General features: G+C 33.6%; 4 protein-coding genes across 4 annotated transcripts; 3 read left to right on the top strand and 1 right to left on the bottom strand.

Moving 5' to 3' along the window:
• Positions 1–550: 550 nt before the first annotated feature.
• LOC122600140 (multiple organellar RNA editing factor 3, mitochondrial) lies at positions 551–4,128 on the top strand. Its single transcript, XM_043772806.1, has 4 exons — positions 551–957; positions 1,899–1,996; positions 3,230–3,295; positions 3,397–4,128. Exons 1-4 carry the CDS (start codon positions 602–604, stop codon positions 3,663–3,665), a joined length of 789 nt encoding a protein of 262 aa, XP_043628741.1. The 5' UTR covers positions 551–601; the 3' UTR covers positions 3,666–4,128.
• Positions 4,129–5,326: 1,198 nt separating this feature from the next.
• On the top strand, positions 5,327–8,926 carry LOC122600325 (putative uncharacterized protein DDB_G0282133). Its single transcript, XM_043773032.1, has 2 exons — positions 5,327–6,922; positions 8,469–8,926. The coding sequence occupies exons 1-2, from the start codon at positions 5,624–5,626 to the stop codon at positions 8,640–8,642; spliced, it is 1,473 nt and encodes a 490-aa protein (XP_043628967.1). The 5' UTR covers positions 5,327–5,623; the 3' UTR covers positions 8,643–8,926.
• A 5,434-nt stretch (positions 8,927–14,360) lies between these two features.
• LOC122600698 (ethylene-responsive transcription factor RAP2-3-like) lies at positions 14,361–16,493 on the top strand. The gene is made up of 2 exons (XM_043773452.1): positions 14,361–14,645; positions 15,598–16,493. Exons 1-2 carry the CDS (start codon positions 14,435–14,437, stop codon positions 16,164–16,166), a joined length of 780 nt encoding a protein of 259 aa, XP_043629387.1. The 5' UTR covers positions 14,361–14,434; the 3' UTR covers positions 16,167–16,493.
• A 4,519-nt stretch (positions 16,494–21,012) lies between these two features.
• On the bottom strand, positions 21,013–21,894 carry LOC122600901 (growth/differentiation factor 7-like). The gene has a single exon (XM_043773679.1). The coding sequence runs from the start codon at positions 21,746–21,748 to the stop codon at positions 21,248–21,250; it is 501 nt and encodes a 166-aa protein (XP_043629614.1). The 5' UTR covers positions 21,749–21,894; the 3' UTR covers positions 21,013–21,247.
• Between the last annotated feature and the right edge of the window lie 5,831 nt (positions 21,895–27,725).

Here is a 27,725-nt window from a genome sequence, read left to right as displayed (position 1 = left end):
AAAAAAACTTAAGTGTGACATTCATTTGGATTTAGTTACATTTTGTTTATGTGATATTGTTATTAATTTCACATTTTGTAGAAGTTAATTTGGAATTTTGCTTGAAATTTTCGTATACAAATTTACATTTGTCATGGAATTTTGCATTCTGTTTTCTGTAGTAGTTGATACACCAGTATACAAGTTTGCATTTATCATGGAACTTTCGTACAATAGGTATTCATTTAGGAATTCATTTTACATTCATCATATGAATTTTGCATTACATGCAATAAGCTTAGTTGTTTTTTATCGACAGTTGCCCAATAAAAAAATCTTCTTCGGACCTTACAGAAAAGGCCTAAGACCGACTCGGTTTAAACCGGGAGTGGACTGACCGACTGACCCGACATCTAAACGCTCTGGGTCTCGGGTTTCAGTTTTCTTTCACTTTCGAGTTTTGGACTTTACTGGTCCAAGCTAAAAATGAAATGCAAATGATATTTTCCTTGCCAAAAGTAAAAATAAAAACAAATTATTCGTAGTAAATATTGTATCCATTTGTAAGTCCTAAAACCCTCACCACCGTGAAAAGGAAAAAAAAAAACAAAAGACATCATCAATGGCGATTGCCACCACAAGACGAACCCTAACCTCCCTCTTCACTCGAACCCTCTCCTCATCAAAACCATCTCCTTCTCGGTTCGCTCTGCCACTTCTTGACCTTCTTCAAACCAACCAATCTCCAAAACCCACTCAATACATCCATACCCGACTCAAATCATCCGGGTCGGGCTACTCACCGTTAAACGACCCATCACCAAACTGGAGCAACCGACCACCAAAGGAAACGATATTGTTAGATGGGTGTGATTATGAACATTGGCTTATTGTGTTGGAATTCCCAACTGATCCTAAACCTTCTGAGGATGAAATGATTGATTCTTATGTTAAAACCTTAGCTGCTGTTCTTGGCAGGTCTTTTTATATCATTATTATTTTTATTTCGTTTGTTTTTTTGTTGAATTACTATGATTTATTATTTGTTTGTGTAATTGGGTTTTGTATGAGTTGTAAAACCCTTATTCATTTTATGGTTTTTCTTAGCAATACTTTTTTTTTTTTGTTTTGTTTAAACGGGTAAACGGATGAGGTTTTCATCGTTTAAGATGCCTAGTGTTTGACACAGATATACGCTGCCGGCTGCCCATTGACCGTATGCCCATCCCCTAGAATTAGATCTTTACGTTATTAAAAATGGTAATGAAAATGTATTAAAATGATAAATGTGTAAATTAAAATGATATTTTTAGTGTAAAAATGTTGAATGTGCATATAAAAATGATGGCTTTCTTAAAAAGAAAAAAAAAACTTGGTTCAATTTATGTGTTAAAATGTTGGATGTGTGTATAGTATTATAAATTTAGTGATCTTATAATGATTCGGGTTGTTAATAATAATACTACATTGACCTAAACGGGACAAATGATAACTGTATGTTAGAAATGGTTATTCTTATAATAAAAATGATAGTTTTGATAGAAAGTTTTTAACTTTTGATTATAATACATAAGAATGTTAGATGTATGTACAGTAATAGATTTAACGAATCCTTTAATGGCTCGGATGTTAAGTATGATAGTACAATGACCAAAACGGGACAAATGACAATAGTATGCAGTATATCATGGTTGTCAGTTTTTGTTAAAACTTGGAAAAGCTGTATGTTGTTATGAAAGTTATGTTCTTTGATTTTGACTCACTCACTCACCCTTGTGTTTATGTGTTCCAAAGAAATATGCCAAACTGCAGATAATACGGGCTTTGTTTTATGATGTATATTACTGTATTTGGAGTGGATATGTAATGTGAGTAGTTATTAGTATATGAAATGTTTAATTTTGTTTGGTGATTTTCAGTGAAGAAGAGGCAAAGAAGAAGATATACTCTGTTTCAACATCAACTTATACCGGATTTGGTGCTTTGATATCTGAAGAGCTATCCTACAAAGTCAAAGGTTTTCTAAAATCTTGAAACTTTTAGGGCTCAGCCATCTAAATATTAGTTAGTTTATTTGTATTTTGTTCTTTATCGTTTCATAGTTGTTAAGTACAACATTCTACGCAGATGGCTTAACTCCTTGAAATTTGTTTTAATATGCAAAATACCTACACCTGAAACAGTGAATAGAATTTGAACTCTCTCCTAGGCTAGCGATTAATGTCGTTGTAACAGCAATAGATAATGGGTCATTCTAAGAGCTTACTCATAGATATCACCGAACACAATATGAGATATGGATATTATATCCTCCGATGGTTCCAAAAGTTTTATGTGTACGTTCAGTTTCTTTTGGGGTAAACAACAGGTCTATGGAACCCTTAATCTGAAGCATACTTCATCCTGTCTAAGATAAAAGATATGCTAGTATTAAGTTTTAGAGTTGGCCCTACCATAGTTGTTAAGGGTGCAGGGCGTACTGAGTGCGCAAAGGCGTTGAATATGGCCTAGGCGAGATGCGCAAAAAAAGCGCGGGACTAGGAAAGAAATCGCGCACTTATGGATAAAAGACAAATGTCATCCATATTAAACTTTAGCAATCAAAAACCAATATTCCATTTAACCAATATTCCATAAAATATCAAAACTAGATTGTTCAAAATAGAAGTAAACATAAAATAGAAGAAACAATGGCTGACCTTTCAGTGATGAATATATTTTGTGATATATATTGAGAGGTATATGTGATATAAAAGATAATTCAACTAAATATTCTGGTAATATATGTTTAATATACCTTATACCTGATATATATTATTATGTAATAAATTAAAGTAACTATAAACTCAAGGAAGGCGCCTTTTCTTGGTTTTCCCTTGGCTTAGCAATTGATGTGGTATAAGTGAAATCGCCTGGGCCTAGCGCCTATGCGCACAAGGCGATGGCTTTTGACAACTATGGGCCCTACTTATTGTCTTAGTGGTTAAGTAAAATACATGCTCTTCATAATGTTTACCCTTGTGCACATGCATTTCCATTCCTTGATGGCACACCAATACCATCTGATCTGCTTTACGATAATCAACAATTCAACATTATTACTTGAGGTGGCAATATGAGTGTTGGTCGGTTGCTTAATAGGTCCAGATGTGTTCTGTCGTGAGACTATAATATTTCTTTGGGTCATAACTCATAATGGATGGGTCTAGTATAGTATCAAACTGGACTAATAGTTTTTCTTTTCAAGCAGCTCAACCTGGTGTTCTTTGGGTTTTGCCTGATTCGTATCTTGATGTTCCTAACAAAGATTATGGAGGTTTGTGTTGATATTTCAATCAAAAATACATATGATTTTATCTCTTGTAGGCTTATGAGTCTACTAATATTTCCAACACTGGCACATATTTTTGTTTGTAGGAGATTTGTTTATCGATGGGAAAGTCATACCACGACCTCAGTACAGGTTCACTGACAGGCAGCAAAACAGTAGGCCACGTCCAAGACCTCGATATGACAAACGTCGTGAGACAATGCAGACCATACGTAGAGAGCCTATTCAAAGAGATGGTTGGGCCCAAGATCAGCGAGGTACTGTAGCTCAACCAGCTATGGGCCAGCATCCACCTCAAAACGCTGGTGGAGGGTTCCTGCAGAACCAGAATGGGTCACAATGGTCAAGCAATTGATGCTTTCATGGCCACTGGCGTTTCATAATGTTTAGATAAGCTCAGTAAGTGGATTTGTTTAGTGCCGTTGCTCGTTTTGCATACTATTTATTTGTTGGCACTCGGCATGGAATCAAAATTATAGAAAATTCAGTGTCAACATTGATCTATATTGTCTCATAATTCCATTATTACTCTTAACTGTCAATGTATCAGCACTTGAGAAACAAACACCTATTAATTCAATGCTGCAGAATTCAGTTTAGTTTGGAAATATATTCAAGCTTAGACCTCCATAAAGTGTGCTTGTTCTCTCCAGCGATTTTTCCCAGAAGAAAAAATGTCAGTTAAATCTTTTGTACCAATTTTGTTACAGCATCTACTTAACTAATTTTGCTTATGCTTTATTACACATGGGTTTGATATCCGCATATGTATACATTATGTTTAATGATAATTGATATATAGCTTTCACACAGACAAATCAATAACAAGTAGTCGTACATAGTTGGATTCGCAAGTGTTACTTACTAATTTTCTCAATAACTCATCTGCTTGATTATTTTTAATGCCAAGAGCCACTCTTGAAGCAACTACGTTATTGAATGTACAATTGGGAGAGTTTCTACAAGCAACATTTTAATAACTACGGTTTTAACGAGATTTTCTCCAATTTAATCCTGATTCAGCTTGATTGTAATGAAGGTGAGGATATCTCGATATCCTACTCCAGATGGAAGATGAAAAAATTTGCATTCCTTGTTTATTTTGCTGTGGGATGTCTTCTTGGGTCTCTTGTTTCACTTGAGTAAATGTTCTCTTGTTTCAGGTTAAGAAACTAATCTAGGCAATAGATGTGTTTAGTGACAGCCAAATTATATATGTTTCTTTCTGATGATTGTCAATCAAAAACAATTGGATAATATTTTTTTATGTGGTGAATTTTTAATGTGATTAAAAATGCAATTTTGATTATTGAATCTTGAATATTTTTGTCATATAATGAACTATGCATCTTTTAAAATGAGTCACATACATAATTAACCGATTCATTACACAATATAAATATTATCAAAAAAAAAATAACGAAAACTCGTCATAATAAACCCCATGCTTATAGTTGTTAGACTCTTACGAGTCACGAGTCGATTCTTATGAGTTGAATTGATTTAGACAAAAAAAAAAAAAAACAAGGCGACTTGATAGGTAACTCTTTTTTCTCCTGACTCTTACGAGTCACAATGGGAACTTAGACCGAGTCAATACGAGTCGTAAAGTTATAATTGTTGTAGTTTGATAATATAGTTATATATTATATATCATATTTATAGTTACATTATTTTATATGTTATATATGTATTTTGATCCTTTTAGTACAAATTTGAAGATAAACTGCAAGTTTATGACTCAAAAATATCGAATATGTAATACTTTGGTGAGTGTGTTTAGATAATCATTTTATATATTTTATTTCCAAGTTCGTCACGTATATATAATTATACAATATTATGTAGTATATAAAAATGTCATGACTTTTACGAGTCGAGTCACGTTCAAGTCACATGTCATGTTTTCGAGTTGAGTCCAAAATTACTGGTCTACAACTAAGACCATGCCCAAATATCAAACCAACACTCTAAAACACTAGAAGGGCCACTCATGTAACTTTTGAAACTCCAAAATAATTCAGACCAAAAACACCACTTTCGGTCAAAATATTCCATAATAATAATTCCATCTGTACGAAAATCTTTCATAGATTTTACTTCCCGGTGATCGGCGATTCATTAACTCCAGATCTCCGCCGCTACACGGCGGCGCTACCGTCGCAACAAATCACTAGTTAAGGTAACACATAATCCAGATCTCATTAATTTTCATTGGTCAATTTTTTATTTCATTTTCAATTTCACATCTAATCAAAAATATATACATAAACATATATAATATATATAAAGTAAGATACTTTATAGTGAATAATGAATTCAAATCGATCTGGGTCTTTTGATTTTGATCTGGGTATAAATTCAAATCGATCAAAGCCTCTAAATGCACAAAAAAACAATAATAATAATAATAATAACAATAATAGTAATAGTTATGCAAACCGGAATTTGAACCAAACGACGTCGTATTGGCAACCAAATAAGCCTTCATGGACCCACCAACCAGCTGCTCCTACACAGTCAGCTGGGGTGTTAAATGGGCCCACTTCTATGGTAGGAGATATTACAGGAAGAAGCTGGGCTTCCTCTGCACCGAGTGGCGGTAGTGGGAATATCGGGATTGCGAATAAGAATCCGAATTTGTTTAGTGATTTGCTTGGATCAAATTTGGGAGGTGGGAAAGGGAGCGGTGGGAATGTGCCATTGAAGAATGTTGGTGGGTCGGGTGTCGGTGTGAGAAGTGCGTATTCGATGGGGAATATGGCTGATGCGTTGCCGAAAAATGGTGGGACGGGTTTGGGGGGTGGTTCGTCGCGAGGTTTTGGGAATTATAATACGAGTGGATATGGGAGTGTTAATAAGAGTCAAAATCTTGGTGGGCCGTCGATGAAAAGTGGAAATGTGAGTGGTGGAGGGATTGGTTTGAATAAGGATCCGTTTGGGTCGTTGGTTGATTTTAGCTCTAAGTCGGCTGCTGGGGTGAAAGCGGGAAATAAGACAAGTGTGCCGAAAACATCGGGGGATGATTTGTTTGGTGGGTTTCAAAATGCGTCAAAAGGTAGTACGCAGAATCAGACACCAGTTCAGTCATTGGGAAGTAATGTTTTTCAAAGTAATAAGAGTTCGATGGGTTCAAGCATGGGTTCTCAGTCAAAAATTGATGATTTTGGTTTTGGTGATATGCAAAATCCGCCACCAGTTCAATCATCGGGAGGGAATGATTTTGATGTGTTGTTCCCTTCGTCTTCAGTTTCCGCTGGTAATCCTGCAAAGGGTTCGGACAGTTTTGTGAACGAGCAATTTGTAGGGGCTGAGAATTGGTCTTTCGAATCTGATATCGGTGGTGGTGGTGGTGATCATGTGGGTGGAACGACTGAGCTTGAAGGACTTCCTCCACCCCCTTCTGGAGTGACATCTTCATCGGCGAAGAGTAAGGGAATGGATAATTATAAGGCGGGACAGTATCCAGATGCCATCAAGTGGCTATCTTGGGCTGTTGTACTTTTGGAAAAGTCTGGTGATAATGCGGGAACTATGGAAGTCTTGTCATCCAGAGCTTCATGTTATAAAGAAGTTGGGGAATATAAGAAGGCCGTTGCTGATTGTTCAAAGGTACAATTCCAGTTCATCTTCTGAAATTATACAGTGTTTTTATTTGTTAACTAGCTTTGACCTCTTTTAGAGTTTTAGTAGATCTGTTTTCATAGGTTAATGCACAGTTATTTAGGTGAAAGACATATTATTCAACTACACAAATGTCACATTATGCGGCATTTGCATGTGGTTCTGAGTTATTTTCGAGAGATGCATGTTGTATAAAAGTTCAAGTGCACCAACTTTACTCGTACATGGGCTTTCGTAGTAGGCTTTTTGGTAAAAGGTTACCCTGGTTATAATTCTTAATAGGGCTTTTAGTACTATATAAAAGCTTATGGGCGTGGTTAGTTGTGGAAAATGTTTTTTATTTTTTCAGTTCTAATTTTTTATAAATAAGATGGAGTTTTCCATCTCTAGAAAATAAAATGAAAATAGTCAAAACGCGTTCAAAACTAGAAAATGCTATTTTCATTTTCCATATTAGAAAACATGTTCTAATATATTTGGTGGAATGGGGCAAGGGCGTAGGGGCGAGGGGTAACGGGGGAAGAGGCGGGGGGCAGCGACGAAGGCGTGGAGGGGAGAGTTAATGTAATTTGAGGTTTGAAATTTTGGAAAATGGAAAATGAAAAGAGTTTTCTAATTTTTCATTGGAAAGTGGAAAACAGTGTTTCTGTTTTCTTGGAAAACTATGGTTTGATCGCATTTTCTGTTTTTCATGTTTTCTTTGAAAACAAAAATGGAAAACAAGGGGTGTTTTACCCAACTAAACGCCACCTAAATTTGAAATTTACTGATAAATTGTGTCTCAGCCAAGATGTTCATCCAAGTGTCTATATGGGACATATCCTAATCAAAACCATTGAGATTTCAACTTATAATTTTAAACTTCTCCTCTGTGAGTAGATGAGGACAAAGATACTCTTATATTCTTGAACGCTTTTCTGTTTTTAAAATTTTGAATAAACTTTTGCAACATGGAAACATAGTTATCAATAGTATGAGCTTGGCACCTTACATTCATCCTCTCAGGGGTTCCTTCATGTGTAGCTTCCCAGGTTGCTATTTCTATATAATTAGTGTAAAGGTGGTCGATGTCAAACAGTTTAGAAAGCAAACTTTATGATGTTTTTCCATAATCTAGTTCACCTGAAATGTCTAAACTTGCATAATCAACCAACATGCTATAATTGGCAGAAAACATATCTCATGGTGTATGATCTTGTTTCTTCTAGTGAGCTCCTAACCATGGACCATCGGAAAGTACTTTCTTTCCACCACACCCCCTTTGTCTATATTCCAGTGTAATAGTTCACAAAAAAAGCTGCGATACAATATTAGTGATGTATTTTGATTTTAGGAAGTAAATCAAGGATACATGTTTCGCTTGAGACTAAAAGGTTGAACAAGGTGATTTTTGTAGACACCCTTAACCTCCTAGGTCTTTTAACAACTAGTAGTTAATAGAACATACATTTGCTTGAACTCTTTCTGTATTCTGGAAATGCTCGTAGCAACTCTTGATCTTCTACAAGCTCACACAATCTGCTATGCTATGTAGGTGCTGGAGCAAGATGGCAAAAACGTGTCTGTCTTGGTACAACGTGCACTGTTGTATGAGAGCATGGAGAAATACAAGCTTGGAGCCGAAGATCTCAGAACTGTCATGAACATAGATCCTGGAAACCGGGTTGCAAGAAGCACCATACACCGCCTCACCAAATTGGCCAGCTGAGCAAAGAATTTAAATTGAGTATTGTCACGTAACCTTTCTTTTATTTGTGTTTACATATTTCTGTATTATACCCCCTTTAATACCAAATTTATGGGCAATAATCGTCGAAAAAAGTAGTTATTTAATACCTCTGGGTTTTACAAAATCATAAGTGTTGTATTCCTGGTCTCATGTTGCATTATAGTGTGTCACTCATTCATTTTGTCCTGTTTTTCTTGTAATGACTGTAAAAATGACTTATTCATGAAGCCTTTTCCTTTGACAATATAGTTGCGATTTTCTTATACTTTTGGATCCATTTTAGCATATTTATGATATCTTATGAGTCCTGTTTAGTTCTAGGATCGTGCGAGGAAGATGAGACCTACAAACTAAAGAATAACCTACATCTAGCTGTCTAGGAAGTGTGTATCTTGACTCTTTTTTTTTCACTTGGAAAGTTAGAATATAGTAAGTTAATGCGGGATGTTTTAAACTTCAAAGTCTCCAGGAACAACAAAGTTGAATAACTTAACCTAGTCTGACCAAACTGGATGGAGTAGGTTGTGTGATTTGGTCGTCATATTCTTGTCGTAATTTCTTTTCGATTTGTAAAATAATTGAAAAATAACTGGTTCTACTTCTGAATGTTTGATCTTCTTGTTTCAAATTTGAATACTTGAATCGTTCCCTTACTCTTCAATACTTGGTCCATACTATGCACATTGCAAAGGGGCAAATGCTACCTTCACAGAACATTGATATTGCAAGGCTATAGCTCAATACACGGCAATAATTATTATTTATTATTATTATTATTAGCTAACTTATTTGATATATTCAAAATAAAATAAAAATTAGACTGGTACAATAAATTTATTTTTTTTTGGGAAATGTTAAATACAACCTTTATAAGACTGTATTTAACGTGCATAAAAAAAACTTATACCTTCCATATTAAAAGTTCGCCCCCTGTTTTCATGGTAAGTATACAAACAATTTATACACCCGCCCCCTGTTTTCATGGTAAGTGTACAAACAATTTATACACCTTAAACACAACCCGTATTTAGCAAACCCTTTTTTTTTATATAAAATGGTTAAAGATCATATGATTTTGGTTCATGTTGGGCAACATAATGGATGATTCACACATACCAACTTTTGTAGCAAAAAGAAAAAAAAATGTGAATGACACTAACCAAGGCGATTTTTGTTATAAATTAATGGACTAAATGAGAAAATGTATGAAAAAAAATTCATTCGTATCATCCTGTTTTAACATGAAAAATGAATGGTATCAAAGAACTAAGCAATGAGCGTAATTACTACTAAATCTGCACTAAATAACCCGATATGAACTTTTGACATCTCTATTCAATAAATTTTAATATGAAGATCAAAGTTAATATTTAATAATACGGTAATTAAGCATACTTTGGTGTAATTTATAATGGAACAATTTATTTGTTTTATAAAAGAGTATAGAGTTTTCTTAATGACAACTCTTGTCATTATTAATTAATTTGATTCATTAAAATTTGTATTTGTCTTGCGAAAATTTAGGGAACGGTTATTGATATATATTAAGTATTACTTTTTATGCATGTAATAAGCTGTTAAAGGTTGTCATTATCATTTTTCAATAAAATAAAGGAAATATATGTACTGTAAAAGAAAAACAAACACAAAATGTAAAATTTATGTAGATATTTATGGCTGCGGGTAACATGCATGGACAAGTGTGTGGAAGTCCATTTTCATCTAGAGAATATGTGTGTGTATTGCACACTTCTGGGTCTAACTTAATTCATTTCTAATTTGTCACTTTTACTTGTTTTTGACTTTTACTAATTACTAGTCACCCAACTGTACATGAATCCGCAAGTCCTTAACGACTTTGGTTATAATCCATATTTGAGCTTCTTAAATTTATCAAATATATATATATATATATATATATTAAAAGGAAAAATGTTTAATATAATTCTAAAAGTTGTAGTTAACATGTATGAATAAATTGTACCTTTCATATCAAATTATCAAAATCCAAACTAAAAATAGTGGATTCAAGAGTTTCTAACCTAAGATATGTTGAATGTCGCCTTATATATGTATGTCGAACGTGTTTTTCGAGAGTTCGAGTTTATGATTCTTGTTTATTCAAGTAGCTAAGACCATCAGAATATTATGTAGCTTATGATTTAAATAAATTTGTAAACTATAAAATACTTGAAATAGTTTTTGAAAAGTAGCTATGACATACATGTGTAAAACGATAATAAGGATATGGGAAAATTTCATAAAAAGGTAACCTATTTACATGAAATTTCTATTAAATGTAACCTATTTTGTTTTCGTCTATTTAAAGGATCTTGTTTTCAAAAAATTCCTAATAAAAGATATATCGTTAGTTTTTGACAGACAGAGCTCGTTAAGTGTCACGTCACCGATGTCACGTCATCAGTTTTGATGATTTGGCACTTGACTTTGACCGACTCATATATATATATATATATATATATATATATATATATATATATATATATATATATATATATATATATATATATATATATCGAAATTAGGCCGGTCAAAGTCAAGTGTCACGTCATCAAAACTGATGACGTGGCACTTAACGAGCTCCGTCTGTCAAAAACTAATGATATACCCTTTATTAGGAATTTTTTGAAAATAAGATCCTTTAAATAGACGAAAACAAAATAGGTTATCTTTAATAGGAATTTCATGTAAATAGGTTATTTTTTTAAGGATATCTATTCTAAATATATCATCGGAGTAGTAAAAATTGCAAAAACAAAGGACAGTGATGATACACGTAATTTACTCAAAACTGTTTTACAATAAATTTTATCGGAGTTAGGAGCATGTCCTTTATGTATTTGTTTGAATTCATACAAAACAAAAAACTTGCATCAGTTCAAAACGGCAATTCCACCCACCAAATTGATACTTGTTTCTCCTACCTGTCAGATTGCCTAAATGTGCGGCTAAGTTTAACTAAAAGGTGTCATCATCTAATTTTATTCCCCATCCGTTTTGCAAGTTCATGTTGGAACATTATATAAAAATTAATATTTAAACAAATCAAAGAATATATGATTCAATGACCTTAAAGGTTAACCTAAACAGAAGAGGCTTTTTAATTGAGAAATATTTTACAAACATTTGTAACGTGTGAGGTGGTTCAATAAAAAGAAAAAATAAGATAATATATTAATAAAATTTAATTGGTAGATATTATGTTTATAAATTTTTAGCTGTATAATGTTTACAAACATTTGTGCAAGTCTTTTTACTCAAGTGTATACCGTCTATACATCAAAAAACGACGATTGTTCGTGGAGGTTTTCACAGAAAGACCCCTTGGTTCTGGCAAACGGATCACAATTACAGGTAGCAATTTTTCAATTCAAAAAATTTGTTGGAACGGCTAAAACTTTTTCGATACGCAGTGTATCGCACACGAATCAACCGTCGGTATAATTCTTTGATAGAAAGAAATCACAAAAGTTGTACCGTGAGAGAAGCAAGGAGGTCAACCTTTTTCAAATATACAACATAGATAATGGCAATGCAATGTAGTTGGACTCTCATGTCGATCCGAATGAATCATGCTTTCCACGGAGGCAAAGATTTGCCTTATTCTATTTGTGGGAGATCTTTTTCAACCCTTTTATTTAGATTATCCACTCGAGAACTCTTGTAAACATCTAAAATTTTAACTTTTCTTTTTGAACAGCGAGTTAATTGTTATTAGTTAGCATTCAAGAAACCATAGTGACATCCAATTGAACAGTACGCGGAGCTTGAACTACGCATGTACGGGATATAACCCAGGACTCTCGACACCCCCTAATGATTCTCTCCTATAAATGTAGAAAGTAAGATTCTAATCCTGATGGATTTCCCCAAAATCTAAGACCCTATCAATAGACCACCAACGCACTGATCTAGAAAAATCTGAGATATATATAATGCAAAAGCTATAAAAGTTAGTAAAGTTATCTAATCGGCCCATAGAAAGTTTATATTAGTAAAGTTTCATTGTCTCAATTCCACCCAGCAAATAATAATTAGGCATCACATTTTTTTCATAAAATTTTTTTAGCTTGAAACCTCCTTAATCCTTATGTAAACATTTTAGAGGTGATGAAGGTAATGGTTAAAATGGTGACAAAAATGTCCAGATTAACCGTACAAACCTAAGTTCAAATAAAATATTATCTTCACATAACCTATATAAATGATACATATTTGGTTCTCCCACTCTTTTACATCAAACCAACCCTATAAGGTTATGCGGAATGAAGCGTTCTCTGCCCAAAAAGCACATGAAACGCCCCGGGAACACCCCGATAAAGCCCGCTACATCACCCCCGGGGACGTTCTGGGCAAAAAAAATTGTCCACCTCGTTCGATTTTGGACGCCCCACACTTCCACTTTTCCTTTAACTATAATACAAGAAGCAATCAAAACAATGACTTGATATGATGACACATGAAAAAGTGGGATCAATGAATTTGGGGTTACGAGAAACCCCTCACTCCAAGGGGAACCCCTCATAAGGAGGGGAACTCCACATATCACAATACTAATAAAAAGAGGGGTTTCATGGACCCCTCACTCCTCATGGTTTAACTATACTACTTTATAATAAAAACTATTCTTTCCTTTTTGAAACTTCAAACATTTTCTATCCCTAAAATATCCCACTCTATTGATTTTTTATCCACTCTTATTTTACCAAAACTACCTCTAAAAATGAATGTACAGTTGTTAGAACTAATGGTATTAATTTGTTGAAACTGTTAATCGAGGTAGCCGTCAATCGCTGCCGCCACCGCACCGTCTTCATTACATTTCCCCCGTCGCACGCCATTCGTCACCGCCACCTTTATGTCGTCACATTGTGAAGGTAGTCTTCTAATATTTATTTAAAAAGTACAATAACAATCTGAAGATTCGCTAGAGTATTTTCCTTTTTTCTTTTTTAAAAAGTGAGTTTTGATTCAGACATGTTGAAGGCAATTTTAAGCACATATTTTCTGGACCTCCAAGCCCCTCTTCAAAAAATACTTTTTGAGATAAGAATCTCAAGGCTTGAACCCGAGCCTTTGGGTAAACTCACCCCTGGGGCCCACATATTGGATTTTGAAGATATCTCCGATTACTAGGGTTTAAAGAAATGGTTTATACCATTTCTATGTAGTTTGTTCACTATTACTGTATAAGTATTAACAAAAAGAAAAGTAATATCATTTTGTGACCAACTTTATATTACTAAATAAAATAATGAGTAATAATTTAATTCTACGGAGCAGTAATTTATAAGGCTTGTGCCATCACTCATATTGGAGCTCGGCGTGCTTTCTCTTCCTGGGTTGGCAACGGCTTGGCGTGAGGATCAAACTTCTTCGCTCTTCCGCCCATCGTCGAGTGAGGAAGGGCCATGCGGGCCCAGTTACAATGTAAAGTAAAAAAAAAACCTTTTTTTTTCAAAAATATAAATAAATAAAAGTTAAGAAAGAGATGAGGAAGAGGTGAAAAGAGGTAGGGTCGGCAGTGAGTGAGGAAAATGTGATTTAAGGAGAGAGAAAAGATGATGTGGTAGTGTGGAAGATGAAAGAAGAGCTTCAGGGTTGGCAGAGGCCTAACTAAGCATCCACTATAAATACACTTGTCGTAATTCATTTCCAATCTCCATCCTTGTCAACTATATCTCTCTTTCTTGTTTGCATCATTTATCATATCTTTCTTTAGCAAGATAATTAATTAAGAGCAAATTAAAATGTGCGGAGGAGCAGTGATCTCTGACTTTGATCCTATAGCGAAGAAACGAAACTGCAGGAAGCTGACTACTGCTGATGATCTATGGACCGACTTGGATCTTTTCAACTACGACAGCTGGGAAGATATGAAGCCACCATCATCTCTACTCCAAAACACCACCGGCAACTACTTTTCCAGTCCAAAGTCTAAACAAGCTGCTGCTGCTGCAGGTGAATATATACTATTTGATTATATACGTACAAGTGGTTAATTACCAAGCAAGACGTTGATCAGTTAATTTATTGTACGTCTTGCTAATTAGTAATTTATTACAACTAATTAAAGCTAGCTATCTTATGCATCTTGACTCACTGGCAATATATATAGTACTATTCAATATTCATCATCAATATATATTCCTAGTAATATTTTTATAAAATTCTATATATATCCCTATGTCTTGTTATTTAATCTTAAATTTATTAGTATCTTGTAAATTGTTCAGTCTCTTAATTAGACATGCATATATATATATATATATATATATATATATATATATATATATATATATATATATATATATATATATATGTCTGGCTACGCCACTCGGAGGCTTTGGTGAGTTTAATTAATTTATACATGCATCTTATATATATATAGTGTTTGTTGTTGCATGCTTTTATAAGTATCGATGATCAATGGCTAGTTTCATTTCTTATTTAATTTGTTTATATATTGTTCGGTTGGTTAAACTAATTAATACTACTACGGGATAATTAATTTTCGTATAAATATTATTGAGTATATATAAAATTATATTAAGAACACTTGTTTTGAAATAATTAGTTGATCGATCGATACCAAGAAAGTTCACAGAAAGTTAAAAAACTGTCGAATTAAAAAGTTGGTCATATCGAGAATATTCCTCTTGGTTAGCTTAAATATAAGTTTCAAATATTGGATATAGTAACTTATGAAAATGATGGTAATATAAATGAGTTATGAATACTTTTATAAGGTAAATCGATCGCGTAATACTATGGTTAACTACACATGGGTAGCTAGGGATTGATTTGAATCACCAGCTAGCGTTTGCTTTTAAAATTAAGTTAATTAGCTAGGACAAGCTAGTTGATGGAATAAATCATTTTATGGCTGATTTAATTATGTAATGTTTTCCAGGTAACAAGAATGATCATGAGGCTCACAAACTGATTGAGAAGAAGAGTAGTACTAAAACCCGAAAAAACATCTACAGAGGGATCCGCAGGCGACCATGGGGGAAATGGGCTGCAGAAATCAGAGACCCACAACAAGGCGTTCGTTTATGGCTAGGAACATACAGCACGGCTGAAGAAGCCGCTAAAGCCTATGACGAAGCAGCCACACGAATCCGAGGCAAAAAGGCCAAGCTCAACTTCCCGCCTGTCCCTACTACAACTAATTCACCCCCGGCCGCTAATAAGAAGTTGTGCGTCAAGAACACCGAATCCAACCCGTCGTCACCAACACCGCCTGCATTAATGGACCAACAGTCGCCACTACTAGCTACTGATCATGTGATGGATGATTATGGTGGTCTTGACACCAGCACAATATTAATAGCAGATGTCGATCGGTTTGATGAGTTCAAGGAACAGATATCGGACTTGGAGACATTTTTGGGGCTTGAGCATGAGTCGATTCACTTTGATGGGCTTGAGTGCGAGTCTATTGATCTTTGGGCGTTGGATGACTTCCCGCTTAATTAACAATTAATTAAGCTCTAACATTTATATATATATGATTGGCAATAATGCATGGGCGAATTCATATAATGAGTTTGGTCTATACTATAGTCTACTACTGTATTATTTATGTAGCTATAGCTAGGCATATATATATACCCATGTCGAAATATATGATATATATTTTTCGTCAAATATATATTTTGTACGTAGGAGTTGTGCATGGACGATGTATGTAGCTAGTATTAATTATTGGTCGTGTGCTTCATAATAAGTGAATTAACGTCGTTGTATGCTTTTTCATAGAAAAGTTCTGATATATGCATGATTATTGTATCTGCATTTTTGTTATGACATATCGTGCATTTAATTTATGTTCACTTGCCTTGTAAGAATAGTAATTGTCGTCAAACGAAGTTGCGGAATAAACAGGCTTTTGACCTAACTTATAAGAAATTTTTTGTGAGACGACCGGTGAATAGTTAAGGTAGGTAAATGTAATTGACAAAATGTGATTGATATCTTGATTAATTGTATCTACATTTCCATTTTTGTTTATGAACGAACACAAAACAAATGAATGCAAATGAACGAATGAACTTATAAACATTAATGAATATACACAAGTGAATGTTTAAAAATAAATTATCAAACATTGACAAACATAAACGATATACTCGTAAAAATAAATAAAAGATATGTTAGTGTACAAGCATTAGTACCATGATTTATGAATGCCTCATTCCTCTACAGGGAATTATTTGTTACAATTGTATAATGATGATTAGGAAACTAGTAGTTATTTAACTTTTTAAATATCAAGTTGTACGTACGAAGAATCTTGGCTTGTGATTGTCGAAACAAGGAGATGCATGAATCAACCGACTTCCCTATTCACGACTGACCATTTGAAGTACGTACTTATCTTTGTGTTTCGTGAGGATTGCAGCAATACTCATAATTTTACATTATGTCATCTTAAATCTTAAAAAACAAGTAATAAAATAATAAACTTTCAATTCATTTTATGTACGTTTACATATTTTTACATGCTATTAACAATTTATTAAATTAAATAAGTAACGATCTCAAGCTCGATCCTTCTTAATTAATTAAACATCATAAGAGTGATCATAGTGGTGGTTAGAAATATATTTCGAAAATGATCACAAGGGTATGTAACTATGCATCTCAAATAAGTCGTGTAATTGAGTAAAAAACTTTTTCCCGAATAATAAATATTTGAGCATGAAAATCTCATAAGAATTAAGATATCTTTTTCCTTAATGGGAATAAACATATCCCCGCCTTTTTTTTTTTTAAATCTGGGGTGATATTAATGTGGTGTATGATGTTTGAGTCATAAAAAGTTAAAACAATTCGGTGTATTAATGAGTACAAGCATGGTAACCGTACGTGCAATACGGTGGCGATAACATTAGTTGATGTGGTGGCGTCAACGGATGGTGATGGTGTTGGCGTCAAGTGGTGTAGGTAATTAATACAAAGATATTTTATTTTTAGGGATAGTGGTTAGTGAATATCTATTAAAAAATTATGAAATGATTGTGCAAGTTAATTAATTAAAGGTAAAATGATAATTCCGTATGACCCAAAATTTTAAACTTTTCAACATATAGGTACAACTTTTATATAATGGTATAGATAATGTGAGGTTTAGTATTTAATGTGATACGGATCAAAAATTTTTAATGACATACTTCGAACAAAATAATTATAACGGGATAGATGTTAGATTTTAACTGTGCCTCGGCTTACATGATAGAATTCTCATGAAAACCTTACAAAATGTGTCATTTTAATTAAGAATATATATCTTTTTTCGTTCAATAAATACCGAATGTATTAAGTGGTTGAATACATGAATAATGTCTGTGTGTATTAAATAAAATCTATGTAATTGTAAGTTATTTTTTTTTTATGATACTTAAGGAAAATGAAAATATAAATTTGATGATAGTATTATAATGTTATCTACAAATTTAGGTAAAAGAAATAAAGAAAATGCTCAGTGCCATCTTTCACGGGTTTTGAACCCCAATACCTCGACAGTGTATGAGAGAGGTTAAGATGTACGCGGACTTTACCTTTACCTAAGTAGAGAGGTTAGTTTCCATTTTTTATCATGGTAGAAAAGGCTGATTCTTTTTAATCAAATGGAGAATCCAAGGTTTGAAAAGATTTAAGGATAATTAGATGCAATGCATTCCAATTTGTCCACACTTTTTCTAACAATGCCCTTTGAAAATCACATGAAATGTCATAATCAACCTTTTTTGGTACCAAATACCGATTGCCAAGTGCCTAACATTTTCCCTTCTGGAATCTTTTATAGCACACCTCCAAAAATCGTACTCCTCGATGTTGTGATCCACGAGTGGCAATCATATTCGCAATTCAAACACGATATAATAAAGATACGAATAGATATGATTTGATGTAATGTTTATAATTTACTTTGACAACTTGCCGAAGTTTCGATAACATAATTGATTGGCAGATAAAAAAAAATTGAATTTATGTTGCTTTTAATTTTTAAAGGAATGTGTGCGGTTAAGACTTAAGAGTATGCTGTGTAAATGATTAAATAGAGAGGGATCCAAGTTCAATTTATTCTCAAAAAAAAAAAAAAAAAAAAAAAAAAATGGTCTAAAGTCTTCAGCTTTGATACGGCTAGAAGTTTTGCATGTGTTTGAATGTATGATGGAAATGATAATCTCTCACAGTGATCGAAAGTTATCATTTGAATAAACATTTCGTTCTTGATCATCACATTTTTGGAGGTTTACATAAATCAGTTTGATGGCAATTGTAATAAATTAAAAGTTGAAGATCAAAATGCTAGATTTTCACTCTTATTTCACTAGTTATAGTCATTAGTTATTGGTAGTTTTATCCATTATGGTTTAACTAACGATGACATATATGAAGAGCATATTCAGGTCCAAACCTTATTGCATTATAGGCTTATAGCTAGCAGCCTAGCAACAATGAAAAATAAATCAAAAGTAACTAGCCCAAAAGCAAAAGCTCAAAATGGGCCTCTCCGGATTTGTTTAATTGTAAATTAAAGTTGGAACTGATAGCCCGGGACTGAATATTGGGCCTTCGAAAGCATTGCTGGTCGAAGGACTCACCAAATTATCCTCATACCTTACATATGCTAATTTTATCGTTTATTAATAAGCATTAAGCAACATGTATGGTAATTTTAGCCAAGTCAAGACTTGGGAGCTGATGTAAAATGAAAACAGCTAAGCCCCTTGATATATCGCAGTCTGAATGAGTCGCTCTTTCGCAGTAAAACACACACATATATATGTTCAACACACATTCTCTACATTAAACATTAGTCAGAAATTACATGACGTTACTCTTATGCCAAAAAGATATCTCCATGGAAGTTACTCCTTATACTCTGCCTAATTCTAAAGAAGGTTCATGTCAGCCAACTCTTAAGAATCATCGATGTAAAAGTATGTTTTTCTTTTCATATTAGACCTATCACCTGTGTGTGTAGCCGCATGTAATACAAGTCATTGTTCCGTCTTACATGAATGTAGCAAACATTCATGAAATGTCGGTAACATGATTACTGATTAGTACGAAGTCTCACATAAGCATTAGTGGGCATCCATTTCTCAAAGGGAAATGATATTAGTATCACATAACTTGATTAATTTACCACAATAATGCATTAACTTTTTGTACAGTGTGTTGTGATACTTGTACTCTATGATAAATTAATCAAGTTATGTGGTACAAATGTCACTTCCCATTTATCAAGGGTCAAATTAAAAAGGTAACTCGGGTAACAAACCGAAGAACTATTGATAGGGATGTCTTTATCTTAAGTTTGCAGCGAGGCTCCAAATATCTTGGTATGCAGAAAAGGAAGCAAGACTTCAAGTGTACTTGGAGATCTTTTGAGTTTATAATCTCAGTATTTCTGTGATTGTTGTTTATGTATCACACATTGACACCCACGAGAACTTGATCATCACATACACACATTCGGGTTTATACACCTACGAATATTTATGTTATGACTTATAAGTGTCGTTTGTGGGCATACTGCATACCGATAACGGATTTTTAACTTTGGGACTCTTATACCTAGCTCGTATGTTACATACCTCCCTAAAATCTAATGGCACGACAAAGGTCCCTTTCTAGTGAAGTTCGCACACAAGATTTATGTAAGCTGGGTGATAGTGTGTAGCTAGATATATGATGCAGCATCCTACTAATGCCCAGCTGAATATATTTACGAGCAAATAACCATTTATGAATAACTGCAAGACATTACCGTTAATTGCTCGTCTCCTCATCTTAATCAGTTGATCCAAAGTTTAGTTTCATGAACGTCAGTAGAGACTCACCTGCAAGTCACACAATATAGAGGGTATCCTAGTAGAGCATTTGGTATGGAGGGAATGATCCCATATCACCATGTCACATTAGCATCCTACATCTCTCACTCAAGGTCTCAAGTACCTACTTTCTTTCATCCTAAACAGCAAGTTAGGCTAGGCCACCCCGGTTCCAACACCATGAGAACATTCAAACACCTAATGGCGGATACAAAATCCAATGTCTCAATGAACCTATTCTACACTCCAATCAGAACGACAAAAATGTGATAGTAGCACGTTCATAACACCTCGATCATCATCTACATATAACCAATAGCCCATAAACCACTAAAGGTACAAACGAGACATGTACTCTACTGCTCTTGGCAACAATGAACTACTCCCATACACATTTAAATAACCAATTAAGTCACCAATATTCTCAAGTTGGAACAAAGATAAAAACATACTAATTGTCATGAGAAATAACCCGATTAATAAAAAACTTGTAAATGGCTGAATTATATACATACATTTGGCATAAATAAGAACACAATGAGTACCTAAAAACATAATCAAAGCAAATTATATACATCTTTAACGATATAAAAGTTACATCGTAACGTGCATTGCATCATCTAAAAAGTCCCCTCGGCCACGAGAATACCAGTTAGGCCGCGTATATCTGAGGCAAAGCTCGACTTTCCGAGCTAACACGTTTTTTTCGTGTTATCTAAGCCTCCGATCACCACTTCCATCAATAACTATCCTAACCACGCGCTTAAACGCAAAATACATACAATTCGACAACACGAACCAGGTCAACGCCTCGTAAATGAAATCGAAAGCCGGATCACCCGGCGACGGCGACTCCTCCCAACCAAAATTACCGCCACCGCCAAATGGACCGTCACCGTTACCGCCGCCGCCACCGAAGAAACCTCCACCGATGTCACCGCTTTCACCGGCGCCAAAACCGTCGGTTTTTCGTTTCCGTCTAACGCGAGAACGTTTTCCGGTGCGTGACTTAGGTATGGTGGTAGGTTTCACCGGCGGTGGAGCGATGGCGTCGATCGGTAACAATTGGGACCGGATTTCGTGGCGGTGGTGGTGAGTGTGTGAAGAGAGTGTAAAGTTGCGGCGGCGCGTGATGGAAGTTGTGAACGTAAAGTTATGGAAGTGGTCTGTGTCGACTGTTATGTTATTATCGGAAATTAATGTGATTTCCATTGGAAATGACTCAATTAGGGATTGACGGAATTTGACGGTTCAAAATTGATAGGATTAATAGTAACAATATAATCAGGGTTTTAAAATTGTTCAGTCAATGAATTGCATTTGGGGAAATGGAAGAAAGACCGAAAGAGTAACAGTGACTAATTTGGATGCCAAAATATATGCGTACCACCCAATAACTCTTTTCATGTGTTACAATGTATTCCCGAGTTTTTTTTTAAATATTAGAAAAGGAAAAGATTGGATAAGGAAAGAAAGAAAAAAAATTTATATATCAAAAAGGCATTCTCAAGTTACATGAAAAACTAAAGAAAAGAAAACACAAAATTAATAGTGTTCTTAAGATAAAAAGAAAAGAAAGAGAAAAAAGTTATAATTTTACAATTATGTCATTTTTTCTATAAAGTTGTTATTACTTAATATGAGTAAATTAGTAATTATACACATAACTTAAAAGTTTTTCATCCAAATCCTCCTAAAAATAGGAGGAAAGTTTTTACTTCAAAAACATCCATGTTTTCTTTTCTTTCCCTTTCCTTTCTTTAAAAAAAAAAACTCAATAATGCAAAATAGAGAAATTTTTCAATCCTTTCTTTGCCTATTCTTTTAAAAAAAACTCGAGAATGCAATCTTAAGGATGTAAAAAGCAAATTTTTTTTTTTTAATGATAGTTGGTTCCCGAGTTTTCGGGACCAAAATGTTACCCACTTCAATACCTCCAATATACTACATGGGAAAGAAACCTCCAATTAAATTAATTGGGGAAAACTCTGCTCCATCCGGATTTGAACCCATGTCTTCTTAATCCAAAGTCATCATTGAAAGACTCTCGTACCAGTGAACCCAATGGTTATTAACAACTTGATTCAAGTTTTATTACTTTGTACGTAATATTTAAAATTTTATACATAAGTTGTACTTTACTTCAAATTTTTACAAACTATATTTAAATTATCAAATTAGTCACACTTATCATTTCTCATATCTATATCTATAACTACTTATAAAACAAATCAGGTATTATATTTTTGAAATCTCTTAATTTTTTATAACATTCATAGCATACATATTTTATATATTAAATTATCTTCATTAACTCTTTAAATTATATGAATTATTTTACATCAATTATCTAATTTGTTCGCCGTCATTGCCACTCCCGAGATACTGCCGCCTACACCGCCGCATTGTGCAGATATTCGTCGAGTTAAATTGAAGTGCAAGTCAGGATTTGTCAATGGATTTTGTATGCCTTGATTAGTGTTTGTTAATATAAGGTTAGGGTTGTACTAAACGTAATCTTTAAGGCTATAGTTTAAAAAAAATTAAATAAATATAAACTTACCATATAATTTAGATAGTGGATTTTTTATATACATTGTATAAAGCCATAAACAGCCTTAAAAGTTGCATTTAGTATTTTCCATGAAGTTATTACGAGGTGTTTAACTTGTTGTGAAGTATGGATTATAATTTTCAGATACACACATACAAGATCCCAAATAAACCAATAGACAAGAAAATAAAATAAACCAGTAAACAAGAAAAACTAATTTTTTTGTAAATAAGTAAGGTAAGAGGTTTATAAAATCCATTCTTATTCTTTTAAGTTATAACCTTGATGGGTATGTAATATATTTTAACGAGCATAATATTCGCGTGTTGCGGCGGAATTTTGTTTTAAGAATGAGATAGATTCGAGGGTAGTTTAGTCCAATTGTAGAGGTGGCATAGAAAGATGCATTAAGGTGAGGGGTATTTTAGACTTATTAGGTTTTTAATGACTTAAAGCTAGTTTGCTTTATAAGGGAATATAAGTTTTATGTTTAAAAATAGTTGTAGAAATTAAATTTGATCATACTTATGGCTGTCTTTCTATTAAAAATAATCATGATAATAATTCCACATAATAATATATCTTGGTACATCTTTTGGTGATCTTCAGTTTTGGCGATTTGTATTTTCGTACAATCTTATTTCACTCAATATGTAAGAATATATTTTATAACTTTTTTAAATATCTATATACTATATTATAAAGCAAAAAGGTTAGATTTTCAACATTAAACTTAAATTTTCAATATTAATTTTAAGTACTTTCTCAAAATGTCCCTCTCATCTGTGTTATATATTTATCTAAAATAACTATAATACCCTTTCGCTTTCCTCATATCTCAACCAATCATTTTTTTTTCTCTCTTCCATAAATCATTTTATTCTTCTAATTCATTCAAAAATTTTTATATTAAAAACCGTACAACGATAAATTATAAAAATTATATGGGTGTTCTTAAAATTTCATTCTCTTTCATTAAAATGGTCATTCGATATACTTTCAAAGAATTTTTAAATCCAACAGCGGAACCCATACGACTTTCAACTTTCGACTTTTCAACATTCATATAATAATTTTAAAAGAAATCTCAACCACTCATTTTTTTTCTTTCTCATCAAATCTCAACCACTCATTTTTTTTTCCATAAATCATTTTGATTCTCTAATCCATTCAAAATCTTTTATTTCAAAAACCGTACATCGATAAATTATAAAAACTATATGGGTGTTCTTAAAATTCCATGTTCTTTCATTAGAGATGTCATTCGATATACTTTCGATGAATTTTTAAATCCGAAGGTCGGAGCCCGGACGGCTAAGGCTAAATGGCTATCACACTCTAGCTATGACCTATCATCTCCTATTAACTATCTTACTCTATGACCTATCACCCCATCATCTCACCGCCGCAACGTGCGGACACTTTGTCTCGTATAATTATAAATAGTTTGTATTCAGTTTTATATCGTTCGAAAATTTAAATTTCTTTGTAAAAAGAAAGAACCTCTCTCTCAATAATGTGCATGTAAAATCACGTTGCATGAATTATTAAATTATGAATCTTGATTTAGATGGACATGAAAATGATATCTTGTATTCACAACCCACCAAAAATTTGCATTGTGACCAAGGCATCGAACTAAATATAGTTATGTTATTATCCTACTTTTGTCTTAAAAAACAAAATGTTACATATAACATTAACCGTTTATGCTGTGTACACTTAAATAAAAAAGACTCGAACATAACTAGTTTGCCTGTTACACGTTACAATATTTTTACCTGTTTTCAAGCCTTAATTAACGCATGTTAATTACCGTATACCATTTCATCTCCCAACTGGAAAAACTCAAGCCCATAAACTACCAATATTATAAATAGAATTCCTCAAACTCTAGAAATTAATTTCATTAGTTTGTTCGATTGTTGTGTTGGATTGTCGATCAATCATTATAGATTTCATAAGGACCATGTTTGGCCATTTGGGCTAGATCAATGCCAGCAATAACCCAAAAGTTGGTCCCCTTGACCTTGATAACGACTTCTAGTACGTGGGGACTAATAGAGTTAATACATGGTTAACACTTTACATGATGGCCTACATTTGGTATTTTGGTTTAAATGTACACCTACCCCTATTTTCATGAATGTTGACGAGTCTTACTCATGGAGCTAGCTTTATTTGTTTTGTCTTTGTCTCATTTATCTTTTCTCCTCCCATCAATGCATTCTATTTCAATGTCGACACTCGACAGTATATATCATTATATCAACCTTGTGTTGGGAAAATATGCATTTTTCAACCACTTTGGACATAATAAATATATGGTCATGTGACATTATAGAGAATCTTTGTGTAGTCTCTGGCCAAGGCTACGCAACGAACTAAGATGTGTCCAAATTGGGTTAAAGGTGAATGAGATATCGAGCCTCAAAGTTGTGTGTTTGGTGCATAAGTTGGAGTTGGAAAACATTTGTCCCACATTGGTGTGGATATAAACTTTCACTAGTTTATAACTGGAAGTTTCTAAGCTATGTCAAGATCTTGCGTTGTGTTTTACTCTGGCTCCTACCCGCACGCAGGGGGTTGCAGAAAACAGGTTTCTGGGTCAAAATTCTCTGAACCAATGTGAGCTCGAAAAATTGGGGCCCGCACGGGGCTTCTTTTTGCTGCGGCCCGGGAAAAACCCGACCTGGCATGCCTCTAACTCCTGATATCATAAATATTATTATCATAAGTTTCAACTTTGTGCATATAAGGAGATCATGGACTAGTGAGAAATACACAATATATATAACACATAGAATTCGTAGCACACACAAATACTCTCTTTTGGGTTCTCGTTTTCTGAAACAGCATCCCTGTGTTCCGTTCTTTTTCAGGCAAGTGATCAACGTCCGACAGTACGCTCTTTTTCTATCGTATTGTAATATTATCTAAGGAATTACACTGATATTCCAACGGCTTGTACACGTACGATATCTTTGTGTTGCTAATGTTTAGTTTAATTTGGTTATTTTTTTCTTCCCATTAACGCATGCTTTATTAATAGGTTAATAAGCATCGTCTTCTTTTGAAAGAACGTATTAATGAATGTTGAAGGTTAAGATATCTAAAAAGAAAATCAAAAAATGATATATATGACTAACAGTCTATGTCTAAAAAGTAGAGCAAGACAAATGAAAATATTAAAAGTAATAAGGAGAAAATGAACGAATGAAATTTATGTGTCAATAATTGAAATAATTAAAAATGTTTATAAATGTGAATTTTAGGTCTATATATCGATCATTAGTATATCCAAAATTGCCTAGTAGTAAATCCGCCTAAAAAATATATAAGAGGTTGTGGTCTAAACTTGAAAATGCAAAAAGCAAAGTTTGAAATAACCATGAGCATGCTAGATATAGGTTGTGTACATCGAATTCAAACTAAATGCATGGCTCTTTCATGTAGCATTAACATGGATCCGTTTATGTTCAGTTAATCCCTTTATACTATCTCATCTTCTTCTTACTTGCCCCTTATTATATTATTTTGTTGGCATTTCATCTTTCACTCACTCCCCACGCCTCATTATACCTCTTATATAAAAAAAACCCCACAAAAAAAAAAATTACTACAGTCACAAATATTCCCTTTGATCACTCTTCTCTCTGGGCAAAATTCTCCTCATTTTCCTCCCTTACTCTCCCTTCACCATCGGTAACGTTGTTCCCGCACGGTAAAGGGGAGTCTTTCACTGTTCTTTCATCAATTATTGCCAACCCCTTAGTAATAAAAATTTGTTCTAAAAAGAATTGGAGTAATTAATGTTATTCGAAAAGACCAACCAAACTTAATAAACACATGACATTATCTATATCTATAATTACTTATAAAAAGAACTATGATTAAAAAATTGAGCATATTATTTCTTTTAAAAATACCCCTACTTAAACATAAAACCCTTATTATACCTTCATTTCCTCCATTCTCTCTAATCAATACACACTCTCATCGACCTTCTATCACCTTCCGCCGCCGCCTTCCTTCTCCACCTGCTACCGTCTCCCTTGATCTCCACCACCACCTTCCTTTTACATTGTCCTCGCCTTCTAGTCGCAACATGCGCGCATCGTACACACTAATGCGGTAACACCATTAGTACGTTTTGACATTAAGATTGATAGATTATACGAATTTTTAATTATATAATTAAGATTGTTGGATTTTTTTTTTAAAAAATAAATTTTTATTAACAAATCGTCAACTTGAAAATGAGGAAATGAGGAGTGGTCAATAACTTACAAGTAATATTTACATGTAAACATTGAAAGTATTTCAATACAGCCAAACAAAATTGTAGTTTCTTGTTCTGTTTAACTATAGGAAACTAGCCAACTAAGGTCACGTTTGTTTTACAGAATTTGATGGAATCTGATGGAATTGGAATTGAATTTCACTTCTTAGTGCGTTTGGTTATTCAAAGAAGAAATAATCTCATTCTGTAGGAATGTAAACATTCCATCATTTGATGGAATTTCCATTCTTTGGGTATGGAGGAAGGAATTTCATTCCTTCCATCACTTGAATTCTCAAAAAATCAAAAACATTCCGTCAAATTCCATTCTTTCAAATTCCAATTTCTTTATT

The sequence above is a fragment of the Erigeron canadensis genome, chromosome 5, assembly GCF_010389155.1.
Source record: "Erigeron canadensis isolate Cc75 chromosome 5, C_canadensis_v1, whole genome shotgun sequence".
NCBI classification, from domain to species: domain Eukaryota; kingdom Viridiplantae; phylum Streptophyta; class Magnoliopsida; order Asterales; family Asteraceae; genus Erigeron; species Erigeron canadensis.
This window is presented reverse-complemented; position numbering and strand designations above follow the sequence as displayed.

Excerpts from the sequence above, each read along its gene's own strand:
- LOC122600325 (XM_043773032.1), top strand. The coding sequence starts at position 5,624 with ATGAATTCAAATCGATCTGGGTCTTTTGATTTTGATCTGGGTATAAAT. Across the intron at positions 6,923-8,468 it reads CCGTTGCTGATTGTTCAAAG|GTGCTGGAGCAAGATGGCAA; the intron begins GTACAATTCCAG and ends TATGCTATGTAG.
- LOC122600140 (XM_043772806.1), top strand. The coding sequence starts at position 602 with ATGGCGATTGCCACCACAAGACGAACCCTAACCTCCCTCTTCACTCGA. Across the intron at positions 958-1,898 it reads TTAGCTGCTGTTCTTGGCAG|TGAAGAAGAGGCAAAGAAGA; the intron begins GTCTTTTTATAT and ends GGTGATTTTCAG. Across the intron at positions 1,997-3,229 it reads GCTATCCTACAAAGTCAAAG|CTCAACCTGGTGTTCTTTGG; the intron begins GTTTTCTAAAAT and ends CTTTTCAAGCAG.
- LOC122600698 (XM_043773452.1), top strand. The coding sequence starts at position 14,435 with ATGTGCGGAGGAGCAGTGATCTCTGACTTTGATCCTATAGCGAAGAAA. Across the intron at positions 14,646-15,597 it reads ACAAGCTGCTGCTGCTGCAG|GTAACAAGAATGATCATGAG; the intron begins GTGAATATATAC and ends AATGTTTTCCAG.
- LOC122600901 (XM_043773679.1), bottom strand. The coding sequence starts at position 21,748 with ATGGAAATCACATTAATTTCCGATAATAACATAACAGTCGACACAGAC.